Below are 27,501 nucleotides of genomic sequence, written 5' to 3'. Positions count from 1 at the left end.
GTTTTACAAGGTGTTGCTTCCTTTCTAATACAGACATTTCACTCCTACTCCCCACATCAAAAATTCCTCCTTCTAATGCCGTTCATCCAGTGGTAGCCTTCAGTGGTGACGGCAGACCTGCTAGCCTCTTACTCACCTCTTCTGACCTTGCTGCCACAGATTCAACAACACAGTAGGCAAATACTGTAGGCACTGGCTATGTTAACTCCTTCAGCGCTGAGCAGTTTATGGAGATGCATCCAGCACATCCACTGAGTTTGCAAGTAATGATTTTCTAAGTAAAAAACACAAGATGCTAATACAGCTGTAAACCAATCTATTTCCTAAGCATCTTTGCAAAACATACAGACGTAAATTCTGTTTTCACTCCTTGTTTTCAGAGGTAACACCTATCCTTCCCAGGAAACTCAGGTGCTGAGTCTGAAGTCAGGTCAGCAACTTTCTGAACCATGGTTTCTGTGAAGACTACTTTTTTAGAAGTAAAGTGATCCACACTGAAGACTCAGCAGCAGATGATCAAAACACAATAACCTTAAAGGCAAACAAGATTATGTCTCTGTTACAGAGGACTCAGATGAGTCAACATATTCTGCTTGATTTGCCTGGTCTCTTGGGTACATCTTGGGAACAATCAACTGAGCAAATTGCAGGCAGCAGAAAAGGTTAATATTTCTGCAGTTTGCCACCAGAGGCAACTGCTTTTTTTTAAAAAAAAGATGGTGAAATATTTCCAGATTCGTTTGAACACTTTTTGATATTTAGCCTTTTCAGAAAATGAGTGTTCCAGACAACAGCATAAAGCTAATATGGGTCTTTGTTGCATGGGATCTTTCAGGTAAAATACCCCAGCTTCTGTTCTTGTTATGTAATATAAGGATAAATTGAGAGTGTAACAGGCTCCTTAGACATGTACAAAGCTTTTTATGCATGAATCATGCATGGCAGTGGGCCCCACTGTTTAAATAGTAGGAGCAAAAGCTAAAAAAAATAATCATGAACATGGAAAACTATAGTTTGTATTGAAGATTGCGTACAATCTTGAAAAACTCACTAGGTAAAAAATGTTTCAGAGAAAGGAGGACAAAATGCCTACTGGCTTTTGTGGATTCCCTTTCTTCATATAGACATTTCCCACAGCCGAGTCATGCCAGTTTAATCAGCTCCCACATACTAAATCCCCCTCTGTGCTGTGTTTGCTCATTACTCTGCATGCATAAGCCCCTAGCTCTATTGCTGGCTAAATATACCTCCCTCGCCGGCTGGTTTGTTTTTGTGTGGCTGCACAAAGAGCTGTCCTAGCATGACTGAGGGAATGACACAGAACTGAAAATAAATGGCAAATGCAGGAGCTCCTGAACATCTCTCTAAAGCACTCAGCAGGTGAGAAGCACATTCATAGGAAGGTGACACAAGGCAATCACCTTTCCCTAGGCACAGGTAGGAATTTAAGTTCTTAATTCATAGTTTGGCATTCTGTTACAGCCAAGTTGTCTGAAATTCAGCATGGTAGATGACAAGCTGAGTTTTAACTGAGGGCCCAAAGCACACAGGTGTTCAGAGACTCACTGAACAAGACAGTGAGCTCTTGTTAAAAGTTTTAATGCTGGCAAGTTCACCAGGCTGAACCAAGCCCAAAGAGTAGCTCTGCCACTTCTATTTAGGGGCACAGAATCAGGTCTGTTTTTCTCAAACAGCATTCAGAGCAAGCCATAAAATGTCAAAGATTAGCAGTAACTCAGTTCCTCCTAATTATCTTTACCTACTACAAGCTAATCCTTCAGTTTGGGAACAGGTGCAAACAAACACAAAATAGAACCTTAAGGCAGGGTACTACCAGTACTCTGGGGTTGCAGCAGGATGGCAGAGGTGAGGGTTGTATTTCTGAAGGGTCTGTCAAGTCCTGTGTCAATTAAAAATATCTGTTGCATGGGTTTCCATGAAACCGCCTCTCCTGCATCTGCTGATAAGTAATGTCTGCACCTCAAAGATACCATTTCTTTGTGGCACTCACTCTCACACAATAAGCACTTCCTGTATAATCCACGAATGATGATATAAAACAGCAGAATAATCCCCTTGAAACCAGTCATTACCACAGTTAAACTGTTAGCCTATTAACTATCCTCAGGGCTCCCTTCAGGCTCTTAACTGCAGCTAAAACTGATTTTCATGGGGATTATACTTACATAAGGACCAGAGATAGTCTAAATACAGAGTGTTTGTTACCAGGCAGACCAAAAGGTAACCACTGAAGCTCTTCATGGCACCTTTGGTACCAATCTTAACACCCCTATTTGTGAATGCTCTCAGAGTACTTGTTAAGGCAATAACAAGTATTTTCCACAAAAGTAATGCAAAAATAGAAATAAAAACACTTCCTAATTATTCCTTTTTTTGAAGCTCCAAACATATTTAATTAAAATAATCAAAAAAGTTGGTTTCTACTTAGTGCCTTCATAATAAAAAGAACAGCTATAAAAAGAAACTGAAGCTGTAACAGAACAAGATGAGCATTTAATGTTCTTGCAGTGAACTCCCTTCAGACTACTTTAGCAGAGGCCCAGCATTATCTAGTATTTTTTGAAATTCACATTCATTGTTTATTCTTCCTGATGAAAAATTAGACACAGCCAACATTATTGCTTTTATTACAAAATGTAAATAAATTCAAAAATTGTGAATATGTGTACATTTTAATTAAAAATTAAGTGAACTGTCCGTCCTTTACGAGCTGGTGTCAGATGTGGCTAAGGAAATAGATGAAAAAGATGAGGAAGAAGATGGTGAATATTCATTATTTGTTACTGATGCTTTTTCTTCATATTTTGGTGGTGATTCAGAAGAAAGGTACAGCATTGGTACAATATCTGAAGGTGAGCTGCTTCCAGAAATTGTATATATGGATTCATAGTCTCTAACAGCAACTGTTCCTTCATCATCAGCAAGCTGTGCTCTATAAAACACAAAACTGTGTATTAGCATAATTCATTTAGCCACAGTGAGTGAAATTTGACTTGATTTACACAAACATACATATATGCATACAATTCCTAAAAATCCCTGAAGCAAAGAACTTGCATAAGTATTAGGATTTCTTTTTGAGGGCTACATTATGAGTCATATGAAAATTTTATAATTTCCCTTCTAACCTTTCAGATCATCAGTCACAGCCTGGCTTATGGGTACTAACTGCTTCTGGCTGTGCTATTTCACAATCTTACTAAATCTTCTTTTGATCCTTAGTTCCCAATGTATCTTCCCTTTTGTAGTATATCATATAAACAGTCCCCTTCCTTTATGAAAGACAGTTACTAGACTTAGAACTGCATCACAAAAAATCACAATCCTTAGCCTTTTGAGATCTTGCATGAAAGGCAATCAAACTTTTATTAGGCATTCCAGCAATCCGTGACAGACATAAGGAGTCATATTCCTGTGCAGAGCTGGAGACACAGAAACAACTGGACATGACCAGACTGCAAAGTTCCCAGTGATAGTCAAGGTGAGCAGCCAAGTATTCACTGTCCTTCTCTAACCATCACAGCATCCAAACTAGCTGAACCCACACTGCTCTGGTAACTTGCTCACCTTGCCCTGGAGTTGGCCCTCAGCACATTCCTTCAGCTGCTTCCCAAGTAAAGGGAAGAACTCCTCATGATTCACTCCCAGAGCTGACTCTTGCTTTTGTACATACATCTCATACATCTCTACCTATATCAATATTGAGTGAGTTACTGACAGAACACTGAGCAATGAACTAAAGAGGCAAGTCACCTTTGTCCAGTAGCCACCAACATAAGAAATGTGTATCCCCTGCCATATTTGGGCTCTTCAGCCATGGCACTGTTACGAACAATGAGGCCATTGCTTCTCTTCCATGAAAGTGCTCCGGAAGCAATTTGAACTAGTCAGTATGCCCTGACTGCCGGCAAGTGCTGAACCATGAGACCAGGATTGAGTGAAAAACCCAGAGGTGGTATCAGCTCAGCAGGTATCTGTGAGGACACTGGGAAGCATGGAAGGGCAACAGCTAGAGCACCCCCAGCCAGAAAACACCCAAAGCATGAGGCTAGGCATTCTGGGTTCTGTATTCAAGCCTGAGGTGTTTTATCCACTCCACTGGATACTATCCCAACAAACTGCCTCTTTGTGTACATACATTCACAAGACAGAAATCCAGACAGGTATTAAACCACATCCACATGGTTTTCCAACAATTCCAGAGATGGTGACTCCACCACTTTCCTGAGCAGACTGCTCCAAAGCTTTACAAACCTTTCCATGAAAAAAACCTTCCTGAGAGCTAAGATAAACTGGCACAGCTTAAGGCCATTTCCTCTTGTCCAGTCATTTGTTACCTGGCAAAAGAGGCCAACCCCCATCTTGCCACACCCTCCTTTCCAGCAATTGAAGAGAACAATAAGGTCTCCCTCAAGCCTCCTTTTCTCCAGACTGAAAAACTCCAGCTCCCTCAGCCACTCCTCACAGGACTTGTGCTTCAGATCTTTCATCAGCTGTGCTGCTCTTTTGTCATGCTCCAGGACCTCAGTGTCTTTCTCCTCACAAAGGGCCCAAAACGGAACCACAGAATCCTAGAATAGCCTGGGTTGGAAGGGATCATTAAAAGATCATTTAGTTCCAACCTCCCATGCTTTCAACAGGGACATCTTTCACGAGACCAGGTGATGAGGACCAGGTTGCTCAGAGCCCCATCCAAATCTGGCATTAAACACTTCTAGGGATGGGATATCCACAACTTCTCTGGGCAACCTGTTCTAGTGTCTCACCACACTCACAGTAAAGAAATTCTTCCTAATATCTAATCTAAAATTTCTTTCAATTTGAAACCAATCCCCCTTCCTGCTACATGCTCTTGTAAAAAGTCCCTCTCCATCTTTCATGTACGCTCCCTTCAGGTACTGGAAAGCTGCAATTAGGTCACACCAAAGCCTTCTCTTTTCCAGGCTGAACAAACCCAACCCTCCCAGCCTTTCCTCACAGGAGAGGTACTCCAGACCTCTGTCATCTTGGTGGCCTCCTCTGGACTCGCTCCAACAGTTCCATGTCCTTCCTGTGCTGGGACCCCAGAGCAGGATGCAGCACTGCAGGTGGGGTCTCACCACAGCAGAGGGGCAGGGCTCCTCCCTGGCCCTGCTGCCCACGCTGCTTTGGATGCAGCCCAGGACACGTTTGGCTCTCTGGGCTGTGAGTGCCCATGGCTGGGTCATGTCCAGCCTCTCACCCACCAGCAACCCCAAGTCCTTCTGGGCAGGGCTGCTCTGATCTGTTCATCCCCAGCCTGTAGTGATACCAGGAGCTCCCCCAACCCAGGTGCAGCACCTTGCACATGGCCTTGTTAAGCCTCATGAGATTCCCATGGATCCACTTCACCATCTTGTCCAGATTCCTCTGGATGGCATCCCATCTTTCAAGTCTGACAGCTGCACTGCTTAGCTTGGTGTCATCTGCAAATCCATTCATCTATATCATTAATGAAGATACTTAATAACACAGGTCCGAATATGGACTCCTGGGAGATACCACTTGTCACTGATGTCCACTGGGACTGAGCCATTGACCACTATGACTCTGGATGTGACTGTCAAACCAATTCCTCATCCACCGAACACTCCACCCATTGAATCCCTCTCTCTCCATTTTGAGGGAGAAGGAGGTTGTGGGGAACTGTGCCAAAGGCTTTACAGAAGTCCAGAGAAGTGACATCTGTAGCCCCTTCCTTGTCCACTGCTGCAGTCACCCCATCACAGAAGGCCACTGGGTTGATCAGGCAGGACCTGCCCTTGGTGCAGTTGTGTTGTCTGTCCTGAATCACCTCCCTGTCCTACATGTGCACAGCTCTAGGAGCATCTGTTCCATGATCTTCTCAGGCAGAGGTGAGGCTGACAGGTCAGTATTTCTCAGGGTCCTCTTTTCTGCCCTTTTTAAAGGTGGGTATAATGTTTCCCCTTTTCCAGTCACCTGGGACTTGCCCAGACTGCAGTCACTTTTCAAGTGTCATGGAGAGTGACTTGTCAACTGCCTCTGACTGACATCTACTGACTACATCTACTGACAATTCCCTCAGGACTCTGGGATGCAGTTCATTGGGTCTCACAGACTTAATGTACATTCCAGTTCCTCTAAGAGCCATGAACCTGATCTTCTCTTACAGTGGGAGGGACTTCGTTCCCCCAGTCCCCATCCTGCTGTCCATCCATCCTTGAGTGGGAAGAGAGGTTGCCATTCAAGACAGAGGCAAAAAAGTTGAGTACCTCAGCCTTCTCATCTACTTTTCACCACTCTTCCAGCATTGTTTATCGGGGGTATCCCTTCTTTGACTTTCCATTTCTGGTTAATGTACCCATAGAAGCCCTCCCCATTCTTTCTGTCCCTTGCCAGGCCTTGGCCTTCCTCACCCCCTCCCTGTACAGCTGTGCTTCATCTCTAAACAGTTCCTAGCTCACCTGTCCCAGTTTCCACTGCCTGTGCATTTGCTTCTTTCCCTTTATTTTGACCAGCAAGCTCCTACTCAGCCATGCCTGTCTCTTGCCCTCTGTGTCTGATTCCTTGCTCCTGGGGATTGCCAGCTCTTACACTCTATGGCAGAGTTCCTTAAAGATCTGCCAGCTCTCTTTTACTCCCTTGTCCCTGAGGGAAGTCTGTCAAGGGATCCCACTGACTAGGTTCCCAAAGGACTGGAAGCTGCTTTCCTAAAGTTCAAGAGCCAACTTTTACTCCTTACCCAACCCATATCCCTCAGGACTGCACACTCCACCAGGGCATGATCCCTGCTGCCCAGGCTGCCTCCAATCTTGGTGTCCCAGTTAGCTCACTTGCACTGGTGACCAACAGATCCTGGAACACATTCCCTCTGGCAGGGTTGTCTATCACCTGGTCAGAAAGTTATCCTCCATGCATTCCAGGAGTCTCCTGGATTGCCTACAGCCCTCTGAGCTACTTTCCCAACAGCTGCTGGGGTGGCTGAGTTCCCCTCACAGAACAAGACCCTGCGGGCACAACACCTCCTGTGGCTGAAGCCAAGGTTTTGTCAGTGGCCTGCCCTTGGTCAGGCGGCTGTAGCAGACCCCAGCCCCTTTGCAGCCTTGGTCTCTGGCTCCTACCCACAGGCTTTCCACCTGCTCATGGGTATTCTTCAGGGACAGCTCTTCACATTCAACCCACCTCTGGATGTAAAGAGCAACCCCTGTCTCTCCTTCCTTCCCTGTCTCTTCTGAACAGCCTGTAGCCATTAAAAGTCACACTCCAGAAACAGGATTCATCCCACCAAGTTTCAGGAATGGCAACAAGTTCACAGCTTTCCAGCAGCACAGTGGCTTCCAATTGTTCCTGTTCATTGCCCATGCTGCGCGCACTGGTGTAAAGGCACCTCAGCTGAGATGTTGGCCATGTTGCCTTCCTAGAGGAACATCCCTTAATTCCTTTGAGATAATTCTCCAGTGTTTCCCTCTTGGCTTCTGTTACCTCAGGAGCCCTTGGCTCAACTCTGTAAGACTGCAAGTGTGTTCCCGTGTGGCCAGCACACTTCAGAGTCAGTGGCAGAGTACCCTTGCAAGCGTCTTGTCCTTCTAAACTTTGCCTCTCATCCCAGAGTTTGCCAGGAACAAGCCAGTTATTGCCCCCCTCCCCTTGAAGAGAGGATTTACATGCCCTGGTCCTGCTGGCCACACTATTGTTGCTACACGGCTGGATGCAACTGGCTGCCTTGGCCACCTGGGCACACTGATAGCTCATGTTCAGGTGTATTGACCACCATCCCCATGTCCTTTCCTGCCAGACAACTTTCCAGACACTCATCACCAGTGGCAGTGATGGTGCCTCCAACTGTTACCAAACAGGTTATATTTCTGTAAGAAGAAGTCTATGCAGCAGTAGGGGATGGTGTTAGAAAATTCTTTTAACTCTAGCATAATAGTGTATTATCCCTATATTCATGGTTAATGCTTAGTTTTGTCCCATACAGTGCTTAGCACAAATACCAGAGATTAATGTGGCCTTGTGTTAATTCCCTGCATCTGTGACTAATAAGTCTTGCTCCAGCTAACACTTCCTTATATCAGTGATTAATATGTAGTAGATGGTATCTTAGTTTTGAGAACAAGGATTGTGTGTTGGAGAAAAGAATGATAAGAGAAGTACATTATGACCTGATGACTTATTTGAGATACTCTCAAGAAAAAAAGATTCATCAGAAGATCTGGAACCATATCCAAGCAAGTCCATGGAAATAATTAGCATACATGCATGTATTCAGGAGATATGTATAGTTTCAGGAATATAACCTGGTCCGTTAGATTACGGAGCATACATGCTTTGAGGAGAATTCCCCATGCCTCCAGCACTGCTCTAATGCTGGCTTTGTAATGTAACAAATTGGTTGGAGAGTTTTTTTACCGGTTTTCAGTGACACAATATTGCACATACAGTCTTGTAAACTGAAGTCATCAAATGACAGTCCCACATAACCTACTGACTCACAGCTCAAACCCAGGCTGATGTAGGACCATTCTAAAGGTATTAAGTCAAGTCAATTCTGCATCATTAAGGGCCTGAAAGTAAGTTGGGAACTCTAGACATGTGACACCTAGCTCTTCTGGCCAGATCTAGCTCTAACTTCTAGTATGTGGCCCTTGTAGAAACCTCTTTCACCCTGAAGTTAGCAGCCCACTCGTGGTAACCCACAGGGGCTAAATAACCCTGCAAGTTCTTGTGGCACAGGCAAGTCTTTGGTAAGCTGGCAGCTCCTGTTCCCTGAACTTGTTGGGGTCAAGATCGGGCAATTCAGTTACAATCCACATATGTAAGGAATGGCTGCAAGGATAAGGTACATATTGAGATGAAACTGGCTTTTCATCCTTCTTTACCAGCACTCTGGAGCCTCCTGCAATATCAAGGTATCCTTTAATCTCGACACATGGCCACAGCAGGAACAAGGCAGACCAGCACAGCAGGTCTCTCTTCCTCAAGGCAGAGAGATATAAGGGACACAGGAGAACGGAACACATTGGCAGAAAAAGTAACATTCCCAGGGTCTGTGGGTAGGGGTCATAAAATACTGCTGCTCTGTTTCTACAGACTCCTAAAACCTGGCAATATGGATATCATGTCATTGCTGCACTGCTGTCAGCAGCACCTTCTCTTGGACAATCTGTGGAAGAAATCTATGAAGGGCCAATGATTTAAGACTTTGTTTTCACTTCAGAAGTTCTTTCCAGTCACAATAATAATTTAATCCTCAAAAAGGACACAGCAGTTTGTAGTTCCCCTAGTATACTACAGTATTTTAATGCCAATTCAAGTGAAGTATCTGAAGTAAGTTGAGTTATGTACTAGAAAACTTTGTCATGCCTAGTAGCTCATTCACAGTGTTATGTAAGAACAGGGTCTTCGATACCTAAAGAAAGAGCTCAAATTTCTAAAGTCAGAGATGAACACAGTCTTACCCATCACTGAAGATAGAGTGGTATGGTGGAGGATTTTCACTTGTAGGCAAAACACTTGACATAAGACAGTGTGTCACAGTTGGTGACATAGGGTCAGCAAAATAAGGAGGTGGTGGGGGTGGGAATACCATCACAGCATCACCTATGGGAAAAACCACCAATTACTACCTCTGAAAAACGGAGCCCCTCTGTTTATATTAACAGTATCCTAGAATTTTTACTTGCCTAGCTTTTAAGATAAAGTGCAATGATCCCACATACAGAATTGTTACATTCTGGGCTGTCAGACTAAGTTGGAGGTACATTCAAAACCTAAATAATCCCAAAATAAAGATGCAACGTATTTATAAATGAAGGATTTCATTTAGACAATACAGTTGAGGAAGGGGAGTGTTCTATCTAGCTAAGAGACACAAACATGGTTGTGTCTACAAAAAGCAGAAGTGCAAAGCACACAGTTACTGTTGGACCACTTTAAGGGTAGGAAAGTACTGAGTTTCCTTCCCACCTAAAATAAGTAATTTTAAGTTTCTCTGTATGTACTGAAGCTCTATAATGGCAGTCATTAATGGTTCTGAGGACTGATTTTGTGTGCCATGACAGTTTCCCTACAAAGTTACATGTAGTTCAAACCACACTAACCATGACTTGATACATAGTTCACTACTTCAGACTATTGTGCAGGAAAAAATCTACCAATTTCCATTCTGCAACTGAACAGGTTACAAATTTTTTTTTAAACAGAAAGTTTGTATCATTCAGTGAGCTGGCATAATTTACATACACATTCACAGCTGCCTGGCACCTTTTCTTCCTTCGTAATTTGTGTGCTGGGACAGATCAGAGAACATCAAAATGGTTGAATTGTGAGGTGGGGGGCGTTTTCTAGCTAAGTCAGCACTGTTCCAGAACAACATTATGCCAACCAGACCTCAGCCTTCAGCCCTTCAGTTTTACTTTTCCTTAAAGTCTAAAAGTATAAAAGGAATCTACTAATTTTGCTTTCTTGCATTTAAAGACAATCTGAATTCTCTCCTATTAATTTATGTTGGTGGCTGGAAAACTGACTTCAAACCTTCTGTTTCCTGAGTGTCACCAGGTCTACACATTTCCTTGAATTTCATAATGAATTTCAGGTCCAGTCAGTCAGACAGCAATGAAACAACACTATGACTGACTCATCCATCAATGAATTTATCAGAATAATCAAAGTTATCAGAACAACCTATGCATGCAATGTAGTCATTGGGCACTAAAACCAGGGCCATATGCAGGGTGTTACACCCTGCTAACACACCACATTTGCTCAAATACTGTGAGATTAACAGAGGCATCTTATAATTATATATCTGACTGATTGAGGATGTGGCCACAATTTAAAAAATACAACACACTGTTATGAATCGAAATCTTCTGTTTAAGGGGTCAGAGCTCAAGGCTAAATATAGTCATAGAAGTCTGTGATCTGCAGTGTCAATTACACCATTTGAGAACAGAATTGGGGTTAGACTCATTTGTGTCAGATTATGTTGCTTTACACAGTCAGACCTTTCCTTTTACGCCAAGAGAGATTCTGCCTTTTTGAGAAAGGTAACTGAACTGACCATACAGAAAGCATATGAGACAAAGCAACATTATTCTATTTTGGCTGTCTTGACATGGCAGAACTGACATGCTTAGAGCTCAAATAAGTAGTATCCAGAAGTAAATTACTAGTGGAAGAAAACCCTTACTAATTTCCAACATTTGTAAAGTTCCAACATTTTTTACCCACCTACTGTAACCTGAAAAGACTCGTGATTCTGAGGATGTTCTTCACCTTCACAGGATTCTTGGTTGAGATTTAAGTTTTGCTTCTTTTTAACATGAGCTATCACGAAGAAACACAACCCAGTGAGCACAATCAAAGGTCCCATGATTTGAAGTGACAGGAATCCACAGCCCTGGAGGTCCACATCAGAATTGCCAGTGTGGTTGAGCTGCATCGTATGCCAGCCAGGGCTGCAACCAGGAACCCAAATGCCCAGGATGCTAATTAGCATTCCACTAGTTAAAAACAGGAATCCAAATATGAGAAACTGGGCAAACTGACAGTTCCCATGACAAAAAACAAGACTGTACACCTGCTCATTTTGCAACTGTCTTTGTCTTATATACATCCTGGCCCTTGATCGTGCCAGTAAAACACAAACCAGTCCAGTTACAGCCAGCACTGGCCCAGCAGCCTTAAGGACCTCATTACAGTCACTGAAGCTTCCAGATGGACACGACTGGAGAATAAAGACTGAAAGAAGGAATCCAGCACAGAGCAACACAGCTCCAAAAACAAAAAGGAAAAAAATAAGTTTCCCATGTTGTCCATTACTTCCTTCACCTCCTGGTGCAGGAACAGCCACTGGATACATTACAACAGAATCTCCTCAAGCAGATGAGTTGTTAGCATTAAATGGCAGCAAACTACAGTAGACCTGTGAACATGAAAATACACAAACTAAAAGAAGAAAAAACCCCAGCAAGAACAGCTACATTATATTTCTCACTTTAAAATTTGCTCTTCAGTCTTTATTGCATACTCTCTGGTATTTTCTGTTTTGCAGTACCTCCACTATGGATTACAGGGCCATTGGCATTAAATGCCAATGAAAAGACAGAACTTGCTTTACAGTTCAACTTAAACCAACTGTAATTATTGTTGCACAGCTAAATGAATTGTTTCTTTAGAGAAACAGTCTTATGAATACGGGAACATTATTTTCAAAAGTTGAAAATTTGGAACAAGGACAGGCTAGCTTTCCCCTTGAAAAGAGAAAGCTACAGGAAATTTCTGTGGTGAACTGCAGGACGTGACAACTTGTGAGAGATAGTACCTTAATGGAAATGAGCAATGACTACTGGACTTTTTAACCAAGTACACCTTCTATTACATACCTTCTCAAAGCATATAAATCTGGCTTCTCTCTCCTCAGTCAGTAAAGACCTTTCTGTTTCTCTCTTTAAATGAGCTTCCTGTCCTATGCTGCTGCAAAAGCAAGTACTGAGATGATTTTTGGTTCTGTTCTGAAATGACAAAACAAAAAAAAGAAAATAAAAACCCCATTCTGAAGACCAGTTCAAGTCTCACCGATTCCATAGTTAGAGCTGGTAAGCATAGTGATCCTACATTTCCTTTCCACTTCCCCTACTTCTGGATACTTTGTCTGTGCTCCAGAGATCCTTAAAAAGAAATTAACAAAGGCAGCTCCCAGAAGGCTTCTGAGCCCACAAGACTCTAGATTCAGAAGTAAAATAGAAGAAAATAGAAAACAGTGTTGAGGCCAGTAACAGCCCATATGGTATAACAAATCTGCTGGATGTGGATTTACTGGGGCAAGAGAAGCCTGACTGAAAATTAGGCCAGAGTTCCAGTCAGTGAGCTCTAGTAAAAAAAAAAAAAATAAAATAAACTCTGCTGTTACCTACAAGGAAGTTTCTGCTACTCTGACACTAGCCTACAGAGCCAGATGGATACCAGTACCACACTCCATGCTGACTAGCAACCATGGACATCCTGGCTAACATCCATCAAAAGCCAACCTGAAATGCAGGGGAGGTTCAGACTATGGAAAATAACAAGTCTCACGGATAGAAAGCCGTTCCCTACCAAGCGTAGGAAGTACTTAAGCATGCTTGTGCTGCAGCGTTTTGACACTGCCCTTTTCCCCTCATCAGCAGTCTCCCGTGACAGACAGTTTCAGCTATGTGTTGGATATCTGAGGGCTGATATATAGGGACTGGTGGAGTTTGTCACGGATGGAAGCAGGGAATCAGCTTAGTTACTGCTGTTTGTTAGTCAACCTTCAGCCTTTTCTCTACCAGCTTCTACTGCCCTGCTACTAATTCAGATGACTGGAACCTAAAACATCAAATTAGATTGGATCCTCCTTACATATGCCTCAGGTACACATTCCACAATAAAAACAAGGTATTATGTGATTTCTGGTAGCAAACTGTTGAACATGTGTCAGCCACAACAAAGTTTGTGTCACTCTCCAGTAACTGCAGTGCCCCAGAGGAAGGAAAACAAAACACAACCACAGAACCCACTAGTCACTAAAACACAATTATTTATCTGCAATGCAAGGCGATCTATTGAGTCACTACTTAGCCAGTTTAAAAGAGTAGAACCCAATTAAAGAACAGGCTGAGCAGATACATGAATAATGAAGTTATTACGTATTTTACCACTGAAAAATAAACCAGGCCCCCAAGAGCACAGGAGAAAGCAGAGTACATCACGCAGGTAAAAGGAATAATAAGCATAAGATCTGAGAGGCAAGGGAACACAGCAAGAAGGCCACTGCAGAAAGCAACCAAGTCTCCTTCCCAGCTGGCCGTCTCCAACAGCAAAACTGAGGGACTGCCCCTTAATGCATTCCATTACTGTGAGCAGTTAACTTGTAAACTGTGTCTGGTAAGTGTTTCTTCAGTGTTTTGAATTCAGTCTACTGATAACCCTCTACTAAGATCGGTTTGAAAAACTGCTAACTGAGGATCCCTCAGCAGAAGAGTCAGATTCACTCTGGGGTGAAAAAAAATCATTACAAGGAGCACTAAAGATAGGACAGCATGTGACAAAAAAAAAATTAAAAATATCCTGATTGATTTCAAACTGAAGACCTTTAGCTCAGCACACTTTCAATACTGCATGAGCTGGAGTCAGTCTGAAGGCTCTACTTCTGAGCAGAAAAAAATGGATTAGGCTGGTCACTTCTCTGATTTCAGCGGTCTTTGCTAAGTTAATAAAATTCTTTCTGATAACTGCATATGCTCCATTCTCATCAATTATCTGAGCTGGCTCAGACTTCCTGACTTACCAACAAACGTACAAGACTGAGTAAAAGGCCTCTGAAACACACACATACACAAATAAATAAATATATCTCAGCAAAGCCCAGCTTCAGACTCAACTGTCTTCAGACATTTTTCTGCTGAGGCATATTAACCATTATAACGCCAACACTCTATAATCTGAGTCAACTCAGAATCTTTTCTTTGCAGGGAAGAAAACACGGACTTAAATACAAGCAAATTAGGACAAAACAAAATAATGTGAAGGCAAAAAATAAAAAGTAAATTCAAATATATTTTTGTTACAAAGAAAAGTCTAGAGACTTGTCCTCATTTCTCCAACACAGTAGCTGCTTCTTTTCCACCAGTCTTGCTGTTATGAGATTAAGTTAAAACACACATCGGAAATTAAGCATGTACATATTTTCTTCATTCTTGCAGGCCACAAAAGGAGGAACATTCAGAACAATCTGTTGTGGTTTTGAAGATGAAAGCCATAGATTTTATCCTGGAAAATCAGGGAGGACTAATTTCCATTTACACTACCATGAAATTTTAACAGAAAACCCAACGTAAGATTAAATTTACTTCCTGTGTTTCAAGAAAAAGTATTTTAACAAAGAAGCAAACCTTTTATTGTCTATGTGCTTGAAATACTTCCACTAGATCTGGTATCTCCACAGGCATATTGCTGTAATGGAATTTTCCCTTCAAACTCAAGTCTGAAAGCAGACATGGAAATAACAGGTCAGAAACCATTAGAACATAATCCAGCAGTGTAGAGGCCATTAAGTACAATGGGAAGAGGGAATTGGAAGCATAGTTCGTAAAGGAAGTCTGGTTATAAGCTTAACCTAAATGATATAGTGCTTTACCTTTTTGTAACTCAGGCCTATGCCAGGCATATAGAACAGGAAATAACTTTGCAATTTCTTGTCATTTTTCTGTGTAACACTTGTATTACAGCTTTCATATTACGGACAACTCCAACAATTTAAAAATACTTCTACTACAATTCTTCTTGAGCCTTCAGAGTCATATTTTCCAAGATTTCCCCTGCAAACACCAGGGCTACAAATTTACTCCCCCTTATTCATATGAAATTTGATTTCTTCATGCAGACGTTATAAATTCAGGAACAGAGAATTCAAAGAAAAGCACTGGAAGAATTAAAACACTGCTGTCCTTCCCAGAGTAGGACCATTCCCCCTCTATTTGCTTGCAAAAGCACACAGATAATTTCAAGCAGAAGTTTTAGGTCTAGTCTGTGTTATTTCAAACACTATAAAACTGTTGCAGTCCACAATGGCAATCTCATTAGAATTTATAAGGCATCCTTTTCAAGGACTTTAATTTCTCCATTTTTTCACCTATGTTTCCAAATTTTGAACTGCTACTGGGAACTTGCCACTGCCATTTTGTGATTATTTTTGTGGTATTTTTTTTTTTTCCCAGGTTTCAAATTAAACCATGACTCCTTATTGGTCAAGTTACTTGTAAGGAAAAATGCTCTCAACTTCATTCAGTTTAACTTCCATATTAGAACGTAAATGGCTTCCTATGTCTAAATTTCCTTCTTTGTTCGTATCTGCTTCTGTACACACACCATTTCCTGTTCTTCCCCCTGGACTGGACTATCAACTTGGCATTCAGAAACACTCATCCATGAGTACAGCTGGTTAAACTAAATTGTAATGTGCAACCTTCATCCCCACGGTGTTTTTAACCACTTATTTGAAGAGCTAGTGGGAAATGCCCAACAGGATGTCCTTTCAGTTTTCTAGTTTTAAGAAACAAGACTACAAGCAGTAACAAGTTCTGAGATGTCAAATACATGCAATTTGATCTCTTATGTATGCAGTTACTAATTAGTGACTGACAGCGGTCTTATCTCCCAGAACGTAAGACTCTGATATCCTAAATGATTTCAAGATTTAGACAGTGTGTGTAAAGATTCCTAAGCTGCGAGTGGATGCCACAGGAACTCTGCCCATATGGGTTCATAAAATTATTGTTTCAGCTCACAGTATAGGAAGGGTAATGCTGTGCTGTTATTTATGGCCATTGCAGGTGGGGCCCGAGCCACCTGGAGAAGTGCTGGAAAGCAGCTGCAGTAGGAATTTCCAGGAAGTGGGGTGAATCCTGCCAGTCTCCAGAGACGTGCACCAAGGATCTTTCTCACCACAAATCCGCACTGTCAGGGATTCTGACTGCCAAACAGAACTGCATTCTGTAAAGCTGCCAATTCCTGTCCCTTCGGGCTACAAGATAAAAGCAGCTACAGTAAAAGATGATGCACAAATGTTCCTCACTCACTTCACCAGATAGAACACCAACACCACAGTTGGACAGGAGGACCCCAAAAGTCTGTCTGAACAGTGAGGAGCTTGCAAAGCAAAACTTGGTAACCCTTTGACTGGATGCTATGCAGGCAACTAGGACAGCACCTAGACTCAAAAATGAGCTCTGAAGGGTGACATGCTTGTTGGCAGGATGCTTTTTACATGACACACTAGAGGCACACACTAGAGCTGTGGCAAAGCAGCTCCTATATTCTGGAGTACCTGCAAGGAGACAGGGGAAAAAGCAGACAGATACAGTTAACACCAGAGCTGATGTTTTTCAAACAGGTAATATATGACAGATCAATTTCTGGAAATTCACAGGAAGGTCTGTCCCAGGATGCTGATGTATTTCAAAGCAGCAAAAGGCACAAGACAAAAAGATTTACAGATCTTTGACCACAGGACAGACCATCGTGACCATTAGGGAGATGCAGGGCTCCAAAAGCTACCTAAAGCCATCCTGTCCCAGTTCCCTAAGGCTGGCGTGGGGCATTACACCAGACAATTTAATGGACAAGCAGCTAAGCTCTACTCCATCTAGGAAGAGCAGCATTCTATGGCACACCCCTCCTCATGCACCAGCCCATCAGGCATGCTCTATTCTAAGTCACTTAGTCTTCTAAGTCACAATAAGGTCTTCAAGACGATGGGCCATGCCCCAAAAGCTGTCATGCATCACACCGGAGCAAGGAGTGATGCAGGGCAACCGCTCCACCACCTCTCCGTGATGGAGCAGCACCTGAACCTCCTCACCTGTGCCTTCCCAGCTGTACGCCAGCACCAGCCACGAGAGTACTGCCTGCCAGAATAACTGCAGAAGCCCCTTCAGTGATACTCCATCCTCCCTCAGGGATGGCGTAGAGGTCACAGCGGGAAAGCAGTGTGGGGAGCGGTGGGCTCTCCAGGGACGAGACAGGACACTTACTCCACGGATGATTCTCACGCACCCTGGAGAAGGGTGAAAACACGGGAATGGCGGCGGCTGCGGGGAGACGCGGCGGACCCCGCCCGCCCGCCCGCGGCGGCCCCTCAGCCGGAGGACGAGCCGCCCACCCGCCCCGCTCCCGCCGCGCTGCCCCGACCCTGCGGGACCGCCCGCCCGCTCCCCCTCTCCCACCCACCCCGCCATGGCGGCACAGCCGCAGGGCCCCGCGGCCGCCCCTGGCGAGAAAGAGCGGCCGGCGAAGGGCTCCGGGCGCCCGCCCCTTACCTGGCGGCGGCGGGAAGGACGCGGCAGCGCGGCAGGCGCCGCTATTTAAGCACATGCGGCCGGCGGCGCGGGGCAGGGCCGGGCCGGGCCCAGCCGAGCCGCCCCGGGGGAGCGCGAGTGCGGCGGCACCGCCCCCCGCGCCCAGCGCCCCGCCCGGCGGAAGCCGCGACCGGGCCTGCCCGCGGCTCCCCCCGGCCCCGGGGGCGGGCGTCGCTGCCCGGCTGGGAGATCTCCGAGCCGATGGGCCGAGTGCGAGTGTTGCTCGCGGGGCAGGGCTGTGGCACGCAACTCTGGAGTCCGGGGCCGAAGTCAAGGGTGCCCCTGAAATACCCGTGGCTTCGAGGTGAGGCAGGTGAGCAGCCCCCTAAGGATGCTAGTGCCACGTCTCCCGTTTCACAGAATCACAGAATATTCTGATTTTAAAGGAACCCACAAGAATCATCGGATGCAACTCTCCAGTGAATATCCCATAGAGGGATGGAACCCACAGTCTTGGCATTACTTAGAACCAGACTCAGGAGCCCTCAGTGTTGTGGTCAACAACACTTGCCTTACTCCACACATTTGGGAGCTTGTTAGGCAACTTAAAGACAGGCTGAGCTTAAATGTGACAGATTTCCTTCAGTGGTGAGCCGCTTTAGCTGGTGGAAATAGAAGAAGATCCTTCCTTGCCAGGTACATGCAGTGGAAGGAGGAAGAAGCTGGCTTTGGTAGCTGAGACAAGAGAGCTGCGACATGCAAGAAGCAGCTGTGAGAGCAGAAAAGGAGCCAAGGAAGGAAGATCAAGATGGGCCATTTGTAAGTGCTCTAACAGTGGCAGGACCAAGACAACGTGACTAAAGTTTACCAAGGTGGTTAACAGCAGCCTGGTAGCCAGTGAGGTGTGGGGAAACCTGTTTGGGTTTATGTAAGTCAAAACAAGATGAGCCAGAACAGGGATGGAGTGATGCCGGGAAAATATATGGCAGGAGGAAAAGAGAGTGATTAAAGTCTTGCTTGACAGAGAGATAGTTTGGTTAGACAGTAAGATTGGGTGAAAATTCTATGTGTAGCTTTTTGTAGGCAATCTGCATTTGGGTAGAGAGCAAGGGAAAATTGGAATTGAATTGATAACCAAAGAGGGTATGAAAATACATGCTGGGTGTAGGAAGGAGCTTGTAATGGTGTAGAAGGCTTCAAGCTTTCCAGAAGTGTAAGTTCCTGAGTGTTAATGACCCTGTGCTATCTCAACTGTTTGTGTCCTGACTGAGCTACCATTGACTGTAGGGGCTTCAGTCGTGTAACACTCGTGATACTACTGAGAAGGGTCTCGTGGTAAGGAGAGACTGGGAAGTAACAATTCCTGTGTTCTGTGATGAAGGAACTATTTCAGTGAAGGATAAAAAAAAAAGTTTGAAGACAACAAAAGAAAATGACCTGTGCTTGTTTAAAAACTCAAGCTGAAGATTAATTCTTGCGAAGAATGAGAGAGCATCAAAAGGTAGAATCAGACTGTTTTATGAAGTCTAACAGCAGTGACACAAGGAGATTTAGTTATGTTTATATGTCAGTTTTCTAATGCCTGATTCTGGTTACTTTGTTTTTTCAACATAGAATTTAAATAATTAATAAAAGCACTTCTGTGGTGCACATTTCTGTATGAAGTATTTTGTCAGGCTAAGCTTTCTTTGGTTCTCTGATACTATTAAATTATTGGACCGCTGCTGTGATATATGTTCTGTACCTTTTCCTGTTACATAAATAGTTTTTTATTTTATGTAAATACTTCTTGTACCAAACCTGACATATCAAGAATTTCACTTAAAAAAAAAAAGTCAGTCATAACAATTAGCAGGCTTGTTGGCCAGCATCTACCTAAAAATGATTTCTGTCTACAAAGCCTGTCATCAGCTTTTCCCCTCCATCCACCACTTGGGTTTCTTGTAATCTTGGGCTTAAGGACTTGACCCCCATGATGAAAGAAGGGATTTCAGGAATATCATTCTTCAGGTCTTGAGATTCTGACTCAGCCTGGTATGAGTTTTCAGTGCATTAAGTGGCTGTTGATTCCTGCCATGGGACTGCAGTCATAAAACTGTGATCTTGAGCCATATACTGTGATTTAAGATAAGAATTATTTTTAAAATTATATATTTTTAAACTTTTTAAAGGTAACTGTTTAACTACAAGTAATGCATATTTTAAGTTCACAGCATAAATGGTAGTATTTGGCAAAAACTGAGTCTTATTGGGTTTTACCATACAGGAAAGTACTGAGAAAATTTTTTATATTAAGGCTGGACATAGTTGTATGACAGTAGTTTTTGGATGTTAGTGCTAGTAGAGAAAAGAAAGTATTTTTGACTGGCATGGGAAGCAATGCTAGAGCTATGAAAAAATGCAGTGCATTCACAGCTGGAGTATGACATGGAACCCAGAGCTACCAGAAAGTCACTGCTTTTGAAATGATTTCTGGGGTTAGAGTCAGTAACACTCATGAAGACACTGACAAGAAGATTACCATTCAGGATGATGAGCAGAGAAATATAGTTGCTCATGATTTAGTGACTGGGAATTAGTTGAGGCTATTTTGATGGAAGCCACTGCTTATAGCAATAATCTGATGAAATATAAATGAAAAATTACTAACTTTGAATGCCTCTTTTTTTTTTTTTAAATTTAGCAGACATGCTTATAAATGTCAAAGACAGTTGGTTTGAATTGTTTGCCTAAAGATGATGGTCTCTAGAAACAAGGTGTTGGGGTTTTAGGAGTCGTCCTGTTTTCTTTTTCTCTTAATTTTCCCCATACCTGTTGCCAGGGCAACAAATTACTGGGTGCTTAAGAAAAACAAAAGACCTGGCCATAGGGGGAGTGGTCCATCTGGCTACTCCCTTTCACCTGGGGATTGGGTACACGCCTGGCTGGTTGGTGTTCTCGGTGGTCGGAGGGAGAGAGGCTGCCATCGTTGTGGAGGGAGTTCGTCAGCACGGCACGCTTCTGCTTTTGGCTGCCTTCCTTCTACTGTGAGTGGAGCCTGCTCACTGGAGCGGCTGTTGCACTGGGACCCGATTTAACACCCCACCTTACTAAGAGAGGGACTTGTTCACCATCTGCTCAGGTGCCTCAGAAGAAAACCCTGGGATATTCCCAAGCCCGCCTTCCCTGCCCCGCTGGGAGCCGGGCTGCGGCCGCCCTGCCCCCGCCGTTGCTTGGAGCCTTCGCTGCTGTGTAGCCCCGCACGCCCTGCCTGCCCGGACCTCCGGGGGTCCTCACCGCAGCTCCACCTCGTCTGCCACCCGGGATTTGTGCTCGTCCCTGCTGTTCCAGCCTGCTGTTCCCGAGGGTCCGGCCGGACACCGGGATCGGCTGCCCAGGGGTTTGTGAAGCCTTTGTCCCATCTCTTCCCGGGACCCCAGGCCGCCATTGCCGCGTGCTCCCCGAGCTCGCTCCGGAGCGCCCCCTGCAGCCGCGGGGGAACCATCGCACCTGCCCTGCTCACCGGGAGCCGCCAGCGCCCCTGCCGGCTGCGAGCGGAACTGCACCCGAGGGGAAAGGGCCTGACAGCCGAGTGGGCTGGGGCTGGGTTTGTGATTGCTGTTACTGCCGCAGTTATTGCTGTTTGTTTGCCTTGTTATACACATATAGATACATAATAGTAAAGAACTGTTATTCCTATTTCCCATATCTTTGCCTAAAAGCCCCCTTGATTTCAAAATTGTAATAACTTGGAGGGAGGGGGGGTCGCATCTGCCATTCCAAGGGAGGCTCCTGCCTTCCTTAGCAGACGCCTGTCTTTCAAACCAAGACAAAGGGTACAAATGCCCTTAAGTAAAGTAAAACTAAATGCTGGTCACTTCTAGATTAAAATTCCACTGTGCAGAAGAGGTATTAATATGTTGTGTGTAATATGAGATGAGTCAGTAAAACCACAGTTGTTGCAAGTAGACATGTGAAATACTGGATGTGCTGAGGTTTTGCTTCAGCTCGAAACAGTAAGTATTATCTGCAGAATGTTTTCAGATGTTTGAAAACCCAGTGAGAGAATCCAGATTGTCCTAAACTGTCCTGGTGAAAATGTAGCCATCATCAAAATACCTAGTGTTTATAATTCACGGCACACTTTGAAGCTTTTTAGAAGACCCTTAAATCAAGGCTGATGCTACTCACTTTGTTTCAGTGACAGCTGACCTTTTGTTGGTATACTTTGGAGCAGGATTTGCTGAAGAGTGCATGGAGGAAACACATGGTACATTTCACTTCATAATTGCTGTGATGGTATGGACCAAGTGAGATGATGATGCAGAAGTCAAGAGTCACCCAGCTCTCCAGCTCCCACTAAGTTCTGTGCAGCCAGTTCACATCAAGAAGTTGGTTTGCATAGAAAGTGCAAAGCTTGACGGAATAGTTAAGAACTGTGTGTTTTGGTTTATTTAGGTTCTGGTAGACTCAAAAGATCTATACTTAGAAATACAAGTCTATAAAATGTTTATTTTATTAAATTTGTCAATTTATATGCTTAGAAAAGACAAAAACATTGCTGCCAGCATTCAGTAAGCTTTGGAACCAAACTTAATTAATCCTGAAATAGTTCTTCTTTCTAGTTCAGCAGATAACTACAAAAGAACCACAGAAAAAAGTATGTTGCTGTCTATACTAGAAGGGAGGATAAATGGGGGACTGACACTCTCCCCACAAAACAGCAGCCAGCTGGGTCGGTGGCATTTGTACACTAGTGCAGTGCATCCTAGTGACATGTGATGATCCCTACTCGGGAGCAACTGAGAAAGATCCAATAAGAAGATCAAGTTGACTGCTCTCTTCAGAGCCTGGGCATACCAGGAGTGTCCATGACTTGGCTGATGGTCACCATCTCCTCTTAATAAATCTTCTTTCCCTACCTCTTTGCTCCACCCATCTAAAAGGTGTGGGAATGTAACAGACTCGTTTCGTATTTCTGTTAGTGAATCACAGAATAGTTTGGGTTGGAAGGGATCTTTCAAGGTCATCTATTCCAGCCTCCCTGCAACGAGCAAGGGCATCTCCAACTAGATCAAGTTGCTCAGAGCCCTGTCACATCTGACCGTGAATGGTTCCAGGGATGGGGCAGCTACCACCACTTTGGGCAACCTGTTACAGTGCTGCAGCACTGTCATCGTGAACTATCTCTTCCTTCTATCTACTCTACATCTACCCTTAGTTCAGTTTAAAACCTTTTGTTCTATTGTAACAGGCCCTGCTGAAAGCTCTATACCCATTTTTCTTATAAGCTCCCTGTAAGTATTGAAAGGATGTAAGAGAAAAGTGATTAAAAATTAATGAAATTCAGAGAGGTTATGCATTAACCCTCATAAAAATCAAATAGCTTTGTTTTGGCCAGGAGAGGTAGATCCATATCTCAAATCTGCATCTTAATTTGTTGGGTTTGCTTATTCTGATTACATTTGATTTTTAAGAGACAGGCATGACAAGCTATTTCAGCTGGTGGCACTGGAAACCCATAACCTCTTGCACTGTGCTGTGATGACACTGGGATGAGGAATTGAGCCTGAGACAACGTGCTGCACCTGTCAGAACAGGGTTCGGAGGCAGACAGCCTTCCCTGGCTGAAGGCTGTGCTGCTTCTCACAGTCAGGAATGGAATTCTGCAGAAGGGCAGCTTGGTCATTCTGAGGATGGAAGGAAAGAGGAATGCAAAGCTCTTCTATTACTTCTCATCCAGTGCATGAAGAGACCCAGTCCGGACTTGAGAAAATCTGTCCACCTGTTAGAAGGGCAGTTTTGAAATCCTAAAACATATGTAATTTTCTGTTCAAGATTTTGTCACTGGTGCCCTTATTTTAAAGGAATACAAGACTGGTTGTCGGGGTCCCTTTCCCCCTGCCATGTGGTCGTTCCCCATTGGTTGTTTTGTGTTCCCCTGCGTGGGCAAGGACCCTCGGGTCCTGTGATTGCCGCAGTTCCTCAGCAGATCCCAGCCATGAGGCTGGAGAAATAAACATGTCTGAAACATCTATCAAGAATCTGTCCATATATATTTCTTTTCCACGGGCCTTGTTGTTTGATATGTGTGTTGCAGTCTCCCCACTGTAACAACTGGTAGGTTTGATATACACTTAACCAGGAAAAAAATGCACATTGATTGTGTGACAATGACTGAGTTCACTTAGCTTTTAAATGTCAATGAGTAAGTGGCACCAGTTCAGGGGAAAGTACAAGAAGGAGGTTGGGGTGCTGGAGCATGTCCAAAGAAGGACAACAAAGCTGATGAAGGGTCTGGAGCACAACTCCTATTACGAGCAGCTGAGGGAGCTGGGAGTGTTTAGCCTGGAGAGAAGGAGGCTCAGAGGAGACCTTATCACTCTCTACAACTGCCTGAAGGGAGGCTGTAGCCAGATGGGGGTTGGTCTCTTCTCCCAAGTGACAAGCAATAGGGACAAGCAATAGGACAAGAGGAAAAAGCCTCAAGTTGTTACAGGGGAAATTTAGATTAGATATCAAGAAATATTTCTTCACCGAAAGGGTTGGCAAGCATTGGACCAGTCTGCTCAGGGAAATGATGGAGAAACCATCCCTGCAGGAAATTTAAAGATATGCAACTATGGCACTTGTAACATGGTTTAATTGTGGACATGCCAGCACTGGGTTAGTGGTTGGACTCTGTGACCTTAAGTCTTTTTCAACCTAAACAATTCTGTGCTTCTGTGACTCCTGGGACTGATTGTTCATTTCTAGGCTACAAGGTCATACTGCTTATTTTGTGTGACCTGAGAGATTTGTATTTTGGTTTACTAGAGAGCTGAGTCCAGATGTTTTTGTGCTCCCACCCAAATGTTTTACGGAGCTGTAGATGCTGGTTTTGTGCTTGCCCAAATTACAGCAGAGTTTAAATAAAAGCAAGACCTTGAATTCTCAGACTAAGAACGGGTCCCAACTGGGAGGTGAGGATTTATTTGGAAGTATACAATGAGATCTATTGTTCTGATTTTTGCACTACTGAAAATGATTGAGTGGTCAAAATGTGCTGGTTTGCATTTATCTTAGTGAAAGAATCAAAGTTATGCAAGAGATATTGTCACCCTCTACCATCAGTGTGCTATATCAGAGCTAAGGATCCTGTACTTGGCCCTCTTGGATTGACACATGTTGAATAGAAACTAGTATCTCTATTAAAGTTATAGAGCAGAACTTTATGAGATTGTGTGCCAAACATTATTGGCTTGATAAATATTTTGTTCACTCCTGTGATTGTTGACCCTGTTTGGAAGCCATGCACCCACCAAAGCCGCCCTGTAATTCCCCTCCTCAGCTGGACAGGAAAGAGAGAATATAACTAGTCTCATGGGTTGAGATAAGGACTGGGAGAGATCATTTATTTATTACTGTCATGGGCAAAACATACTTGACTTGGGGAACTTAACTGAATTTATTACTGCTCAGAATCAGAGCAGGACAATGAGAAGTAAAATAAATCTTAAAACCATTTCCCCCTCAAGCTCTACCTCCTCCTCACACCGGTGCAGAGAGATGGGGGATGAGGGTTACAGTAACACTTCGTTCCTGCCCTCAGGCAGAGGAGTCTTTCCCCTGCTCTAACATGGGGTCCCTCCCACGGGAGACAGTTCTCCATGAATTTATCCATTGTGATTCCATCCCATGGGCAACAGCTCTCCGGGACTGGTGCAGCGTGGACCACTCTTCCACAGGGTCACAAGTCCGACCAGGACTTAATGATCTTGAGATCCTCCATTATTCCATGGCTGCAACTACATCTGTGCAATAACTTTTTTTCCTTCAAATATGTTACCCTAGAGGTTCTGCCATAGTCACTGGTGGCCTTGGCCTTGTCCAGCAGCAAGTCCATCTTGGAGCTGGCTGGCATTGGCTCTACTGGACATGGGGAAAGCTTCTGACAACTTTTCCTATACAGTGCTGTTGCCATGGAATACTGTTTTTCTACCTAGGTTCATATCAGCTGAGATGAAGTAAGTCCTTAGGCTTTGACAGTATAAAATAGACTCAAATCAGCTGTTCTATTCCACTTGTTCTGCAAGTCCCATAGCTTGTTTTTCAATACCCTCCATATTGATTTTAAAGGAATGTAAATGAATAATATTAAGATTAATGTCTCTACCTCTGCATTTCACATGTTAGTGCATCTTGTTTAAAAATTAAGAAAAGAAACAAGGATTTTTATCTTATTCATGACCAGTACTTTCACGCATGATTATAAATGCAGTGTAAGTTTTTTTGGTTGGATTGCTTTTGGATTTTTTTTTTGTAGGGGGGCCCTTGTCTAAGCTGATTTTTTGATGATATTTTGCTTACTTTGTCTATTTATTTTGCTGTTATAGATGCTGGTAATTAATTTCCATGCAATCTCAAAGTTTGTTTTCTTATATTGAGTAATTCATCACCACAGAAGTAAGGCAGGTTATTGTTTCTTCTGAGTGTTGCAGGTGCATGTCTGTGCATGGATGTATCCAGCCACTGGAGCCAAAGGCCTTTCTTTAACTAACAGTACCTACTGCATGCTACTGCCACACACCTAAGCTACTTGCTTCCCAATGTTAAAAGATATTAAATGTCTGTGTGGCACCACAGGTTGCTGAATTCTCTCAAATTCAGGTTTCTCTTACGTATTCTGAAAGCCTTGAGGCAGAGAGAAAGGGAGATGATTGGTCTATGTGCCATGAAGAATTTCTGAATATTGATAATATATTTTTTCTGACAAATGGTCCATTTCCCTTCTTATATTATACTCCAAACAGGGAATCACTGATACATCTTGGATTATCTGAGGAAAGATTTCAGAAACATAAGAAGAAGGTGCCTAGGACACTGCTCCACCAAGGTTTGTGTCTTCTCTGCACAGTATGCGACTCTACTATAGTGTATGCTATATACATATAGTGAATTCAGCTTTGTGTTAGAGCTCTTATTTAAGGGATAAGAACGTTTGACTTGGTCCATAATATGTGCCTGAATCATATCAGACATCTTAATTGTCTTTAAGGGTCTCATATGATCTGACATGGATGCAGGAAAACATGGGTGGAGGTTGCAGGAAGTTTGTCCCTACTTTGAGCAGGGGAAGTGGCTAGATGTTGTTCAGAGTTCCATCTAGCCTCAGATCTTCTGTGATCCCTTGAAGATCTGCAGACTTCTCAGAAGATCTAGCACTGGCTTTTTTAGAATAGTTCAGGAAAGTCCTTAGTTATCTCAAAGTGATGTTATTTTGTTCTTACTTATTTGATACTATAGCATCTTCCTGCCATTTTGGATGATGATTAAGTGGTTAAAAACTGCACTTGAGACCTCGCTTATTTTTTTCTACTACAACCTTTTGTCATCTGCAAAGCTTCAGGTTTTTTAACATCAGTAATTGGAAAAATATTAGATATTATAAAGCCTGCAGGAGCCCAACAGAATGGTGTTTAAAGTTGATTCCCTCTTCAGTTACATCTTAAGACTAATTTTTTAATCTACTATGTTCTTGCATTGCTCTAGTTATAAACCAAATGTTGCGTACTTCTAAATCAGACATCTTATATAAATCCTTTTTTCCTTTGACCCTATTATTCTTATGATCCAGATTTTCAAACTAATCCTAAATTAGTTTAGACCTCCATTTGGTGCATCCATGATTGACACTAATTATCTTATGTATTTTTTAAAT

General features: G+C 43.5%; 1 protein-coding gene across 7 annotated transcripts; it reads right to left on the bottom strand.

Moving 5' to 3' along the window:
- Positions 1-2,492: 2,492 nt before the first annotated feature.
- TMEM171 (transmembrane protein 171) lies at positions 2,493-17,959 on the bottom strand. 7 transcript variants are annotated; one of them, XM_048292218.1, is made up of 7 exons: positions 17,844-17,959; positions 17,387-17,581; positions 14,919-15,010; positions 12,390-12,518; positions 11,236-11,929; positions 9,462-9,603; positions 2,493-2,953 (listed from the first exon to the last, which is right to left on the bottom strand). In XM_048292218.1, exons 5-7 carry the CDS (start codon positions 11,864-11,866, stop codon positions 2,725-2,727), a joined length of 1,002 nt encoding a protein of 333 aa, XP_048148175.1. In that variant the 5' UTR covers positions 11,867-11,929; positions 12,390-12,518; positions 14,919-15,010; positions 17,387-17,581; positions 17,844-17,959; the 3' UTR covers positions 2,493-2,724. The 7 variants fall into 7 exon arrangements, with proteins under 7 accessions (XP_048148175.1, XP_048148179.1, XP_048148182.1 ...); XM_048292222.1 differs by having other exon boundaries at positions 12,390-12,480; XM_048292225.1 differs by lacking the exon at positions 12,390-12,518.
- Between the last annotated feature and the right edge of the window lie 9,542 nt (positions 17,960-27,501).

The sequence above is a fragment of the Corvus hawaiiensis genome, chromosome Z, assembly GCF_020740725.1.
Source record: "Corvus hawaiiensis isolate bCorHaw1 chromosome Z, bCorHaw1.pri.cur, whole genome shotgun sequence".
NCBI lineage: Eukaryota > Metazoa > Chordata > Aves > Passeriformes > Corvidae > Corvus > Corvus hawaiiensis.
Note: the sequence above shows the minus strand (reverse complement) of the source record. Positions and strands in the feature narration are given on the sequence as shown.

Bases quoted from the DNA above. Each gene is read 5' to 3' on its own strand.
- TMEM171 (XM_048292218.1), bottom strand. From the start codon at position 11,866: ATGTATCCAGTGGCTGTTCCTGCACCAGGAGGTGAAGGAAGTAATGGA. The intron at 9,604-11,235 runs GTGGGTAAAAAA...TTTTTCCCATAG, and splicing joins GTCTTTTCAGGTTACAGTAG to GTGATGCTGTGATGGTATTC. The intron at 2,954-9,461 runs GTAAGACTGTGT...TGTGTTTTATAG, and splicing joins CACTCTATCTTCAGTGATGG to AGCACAGCTTGCTGATGATG.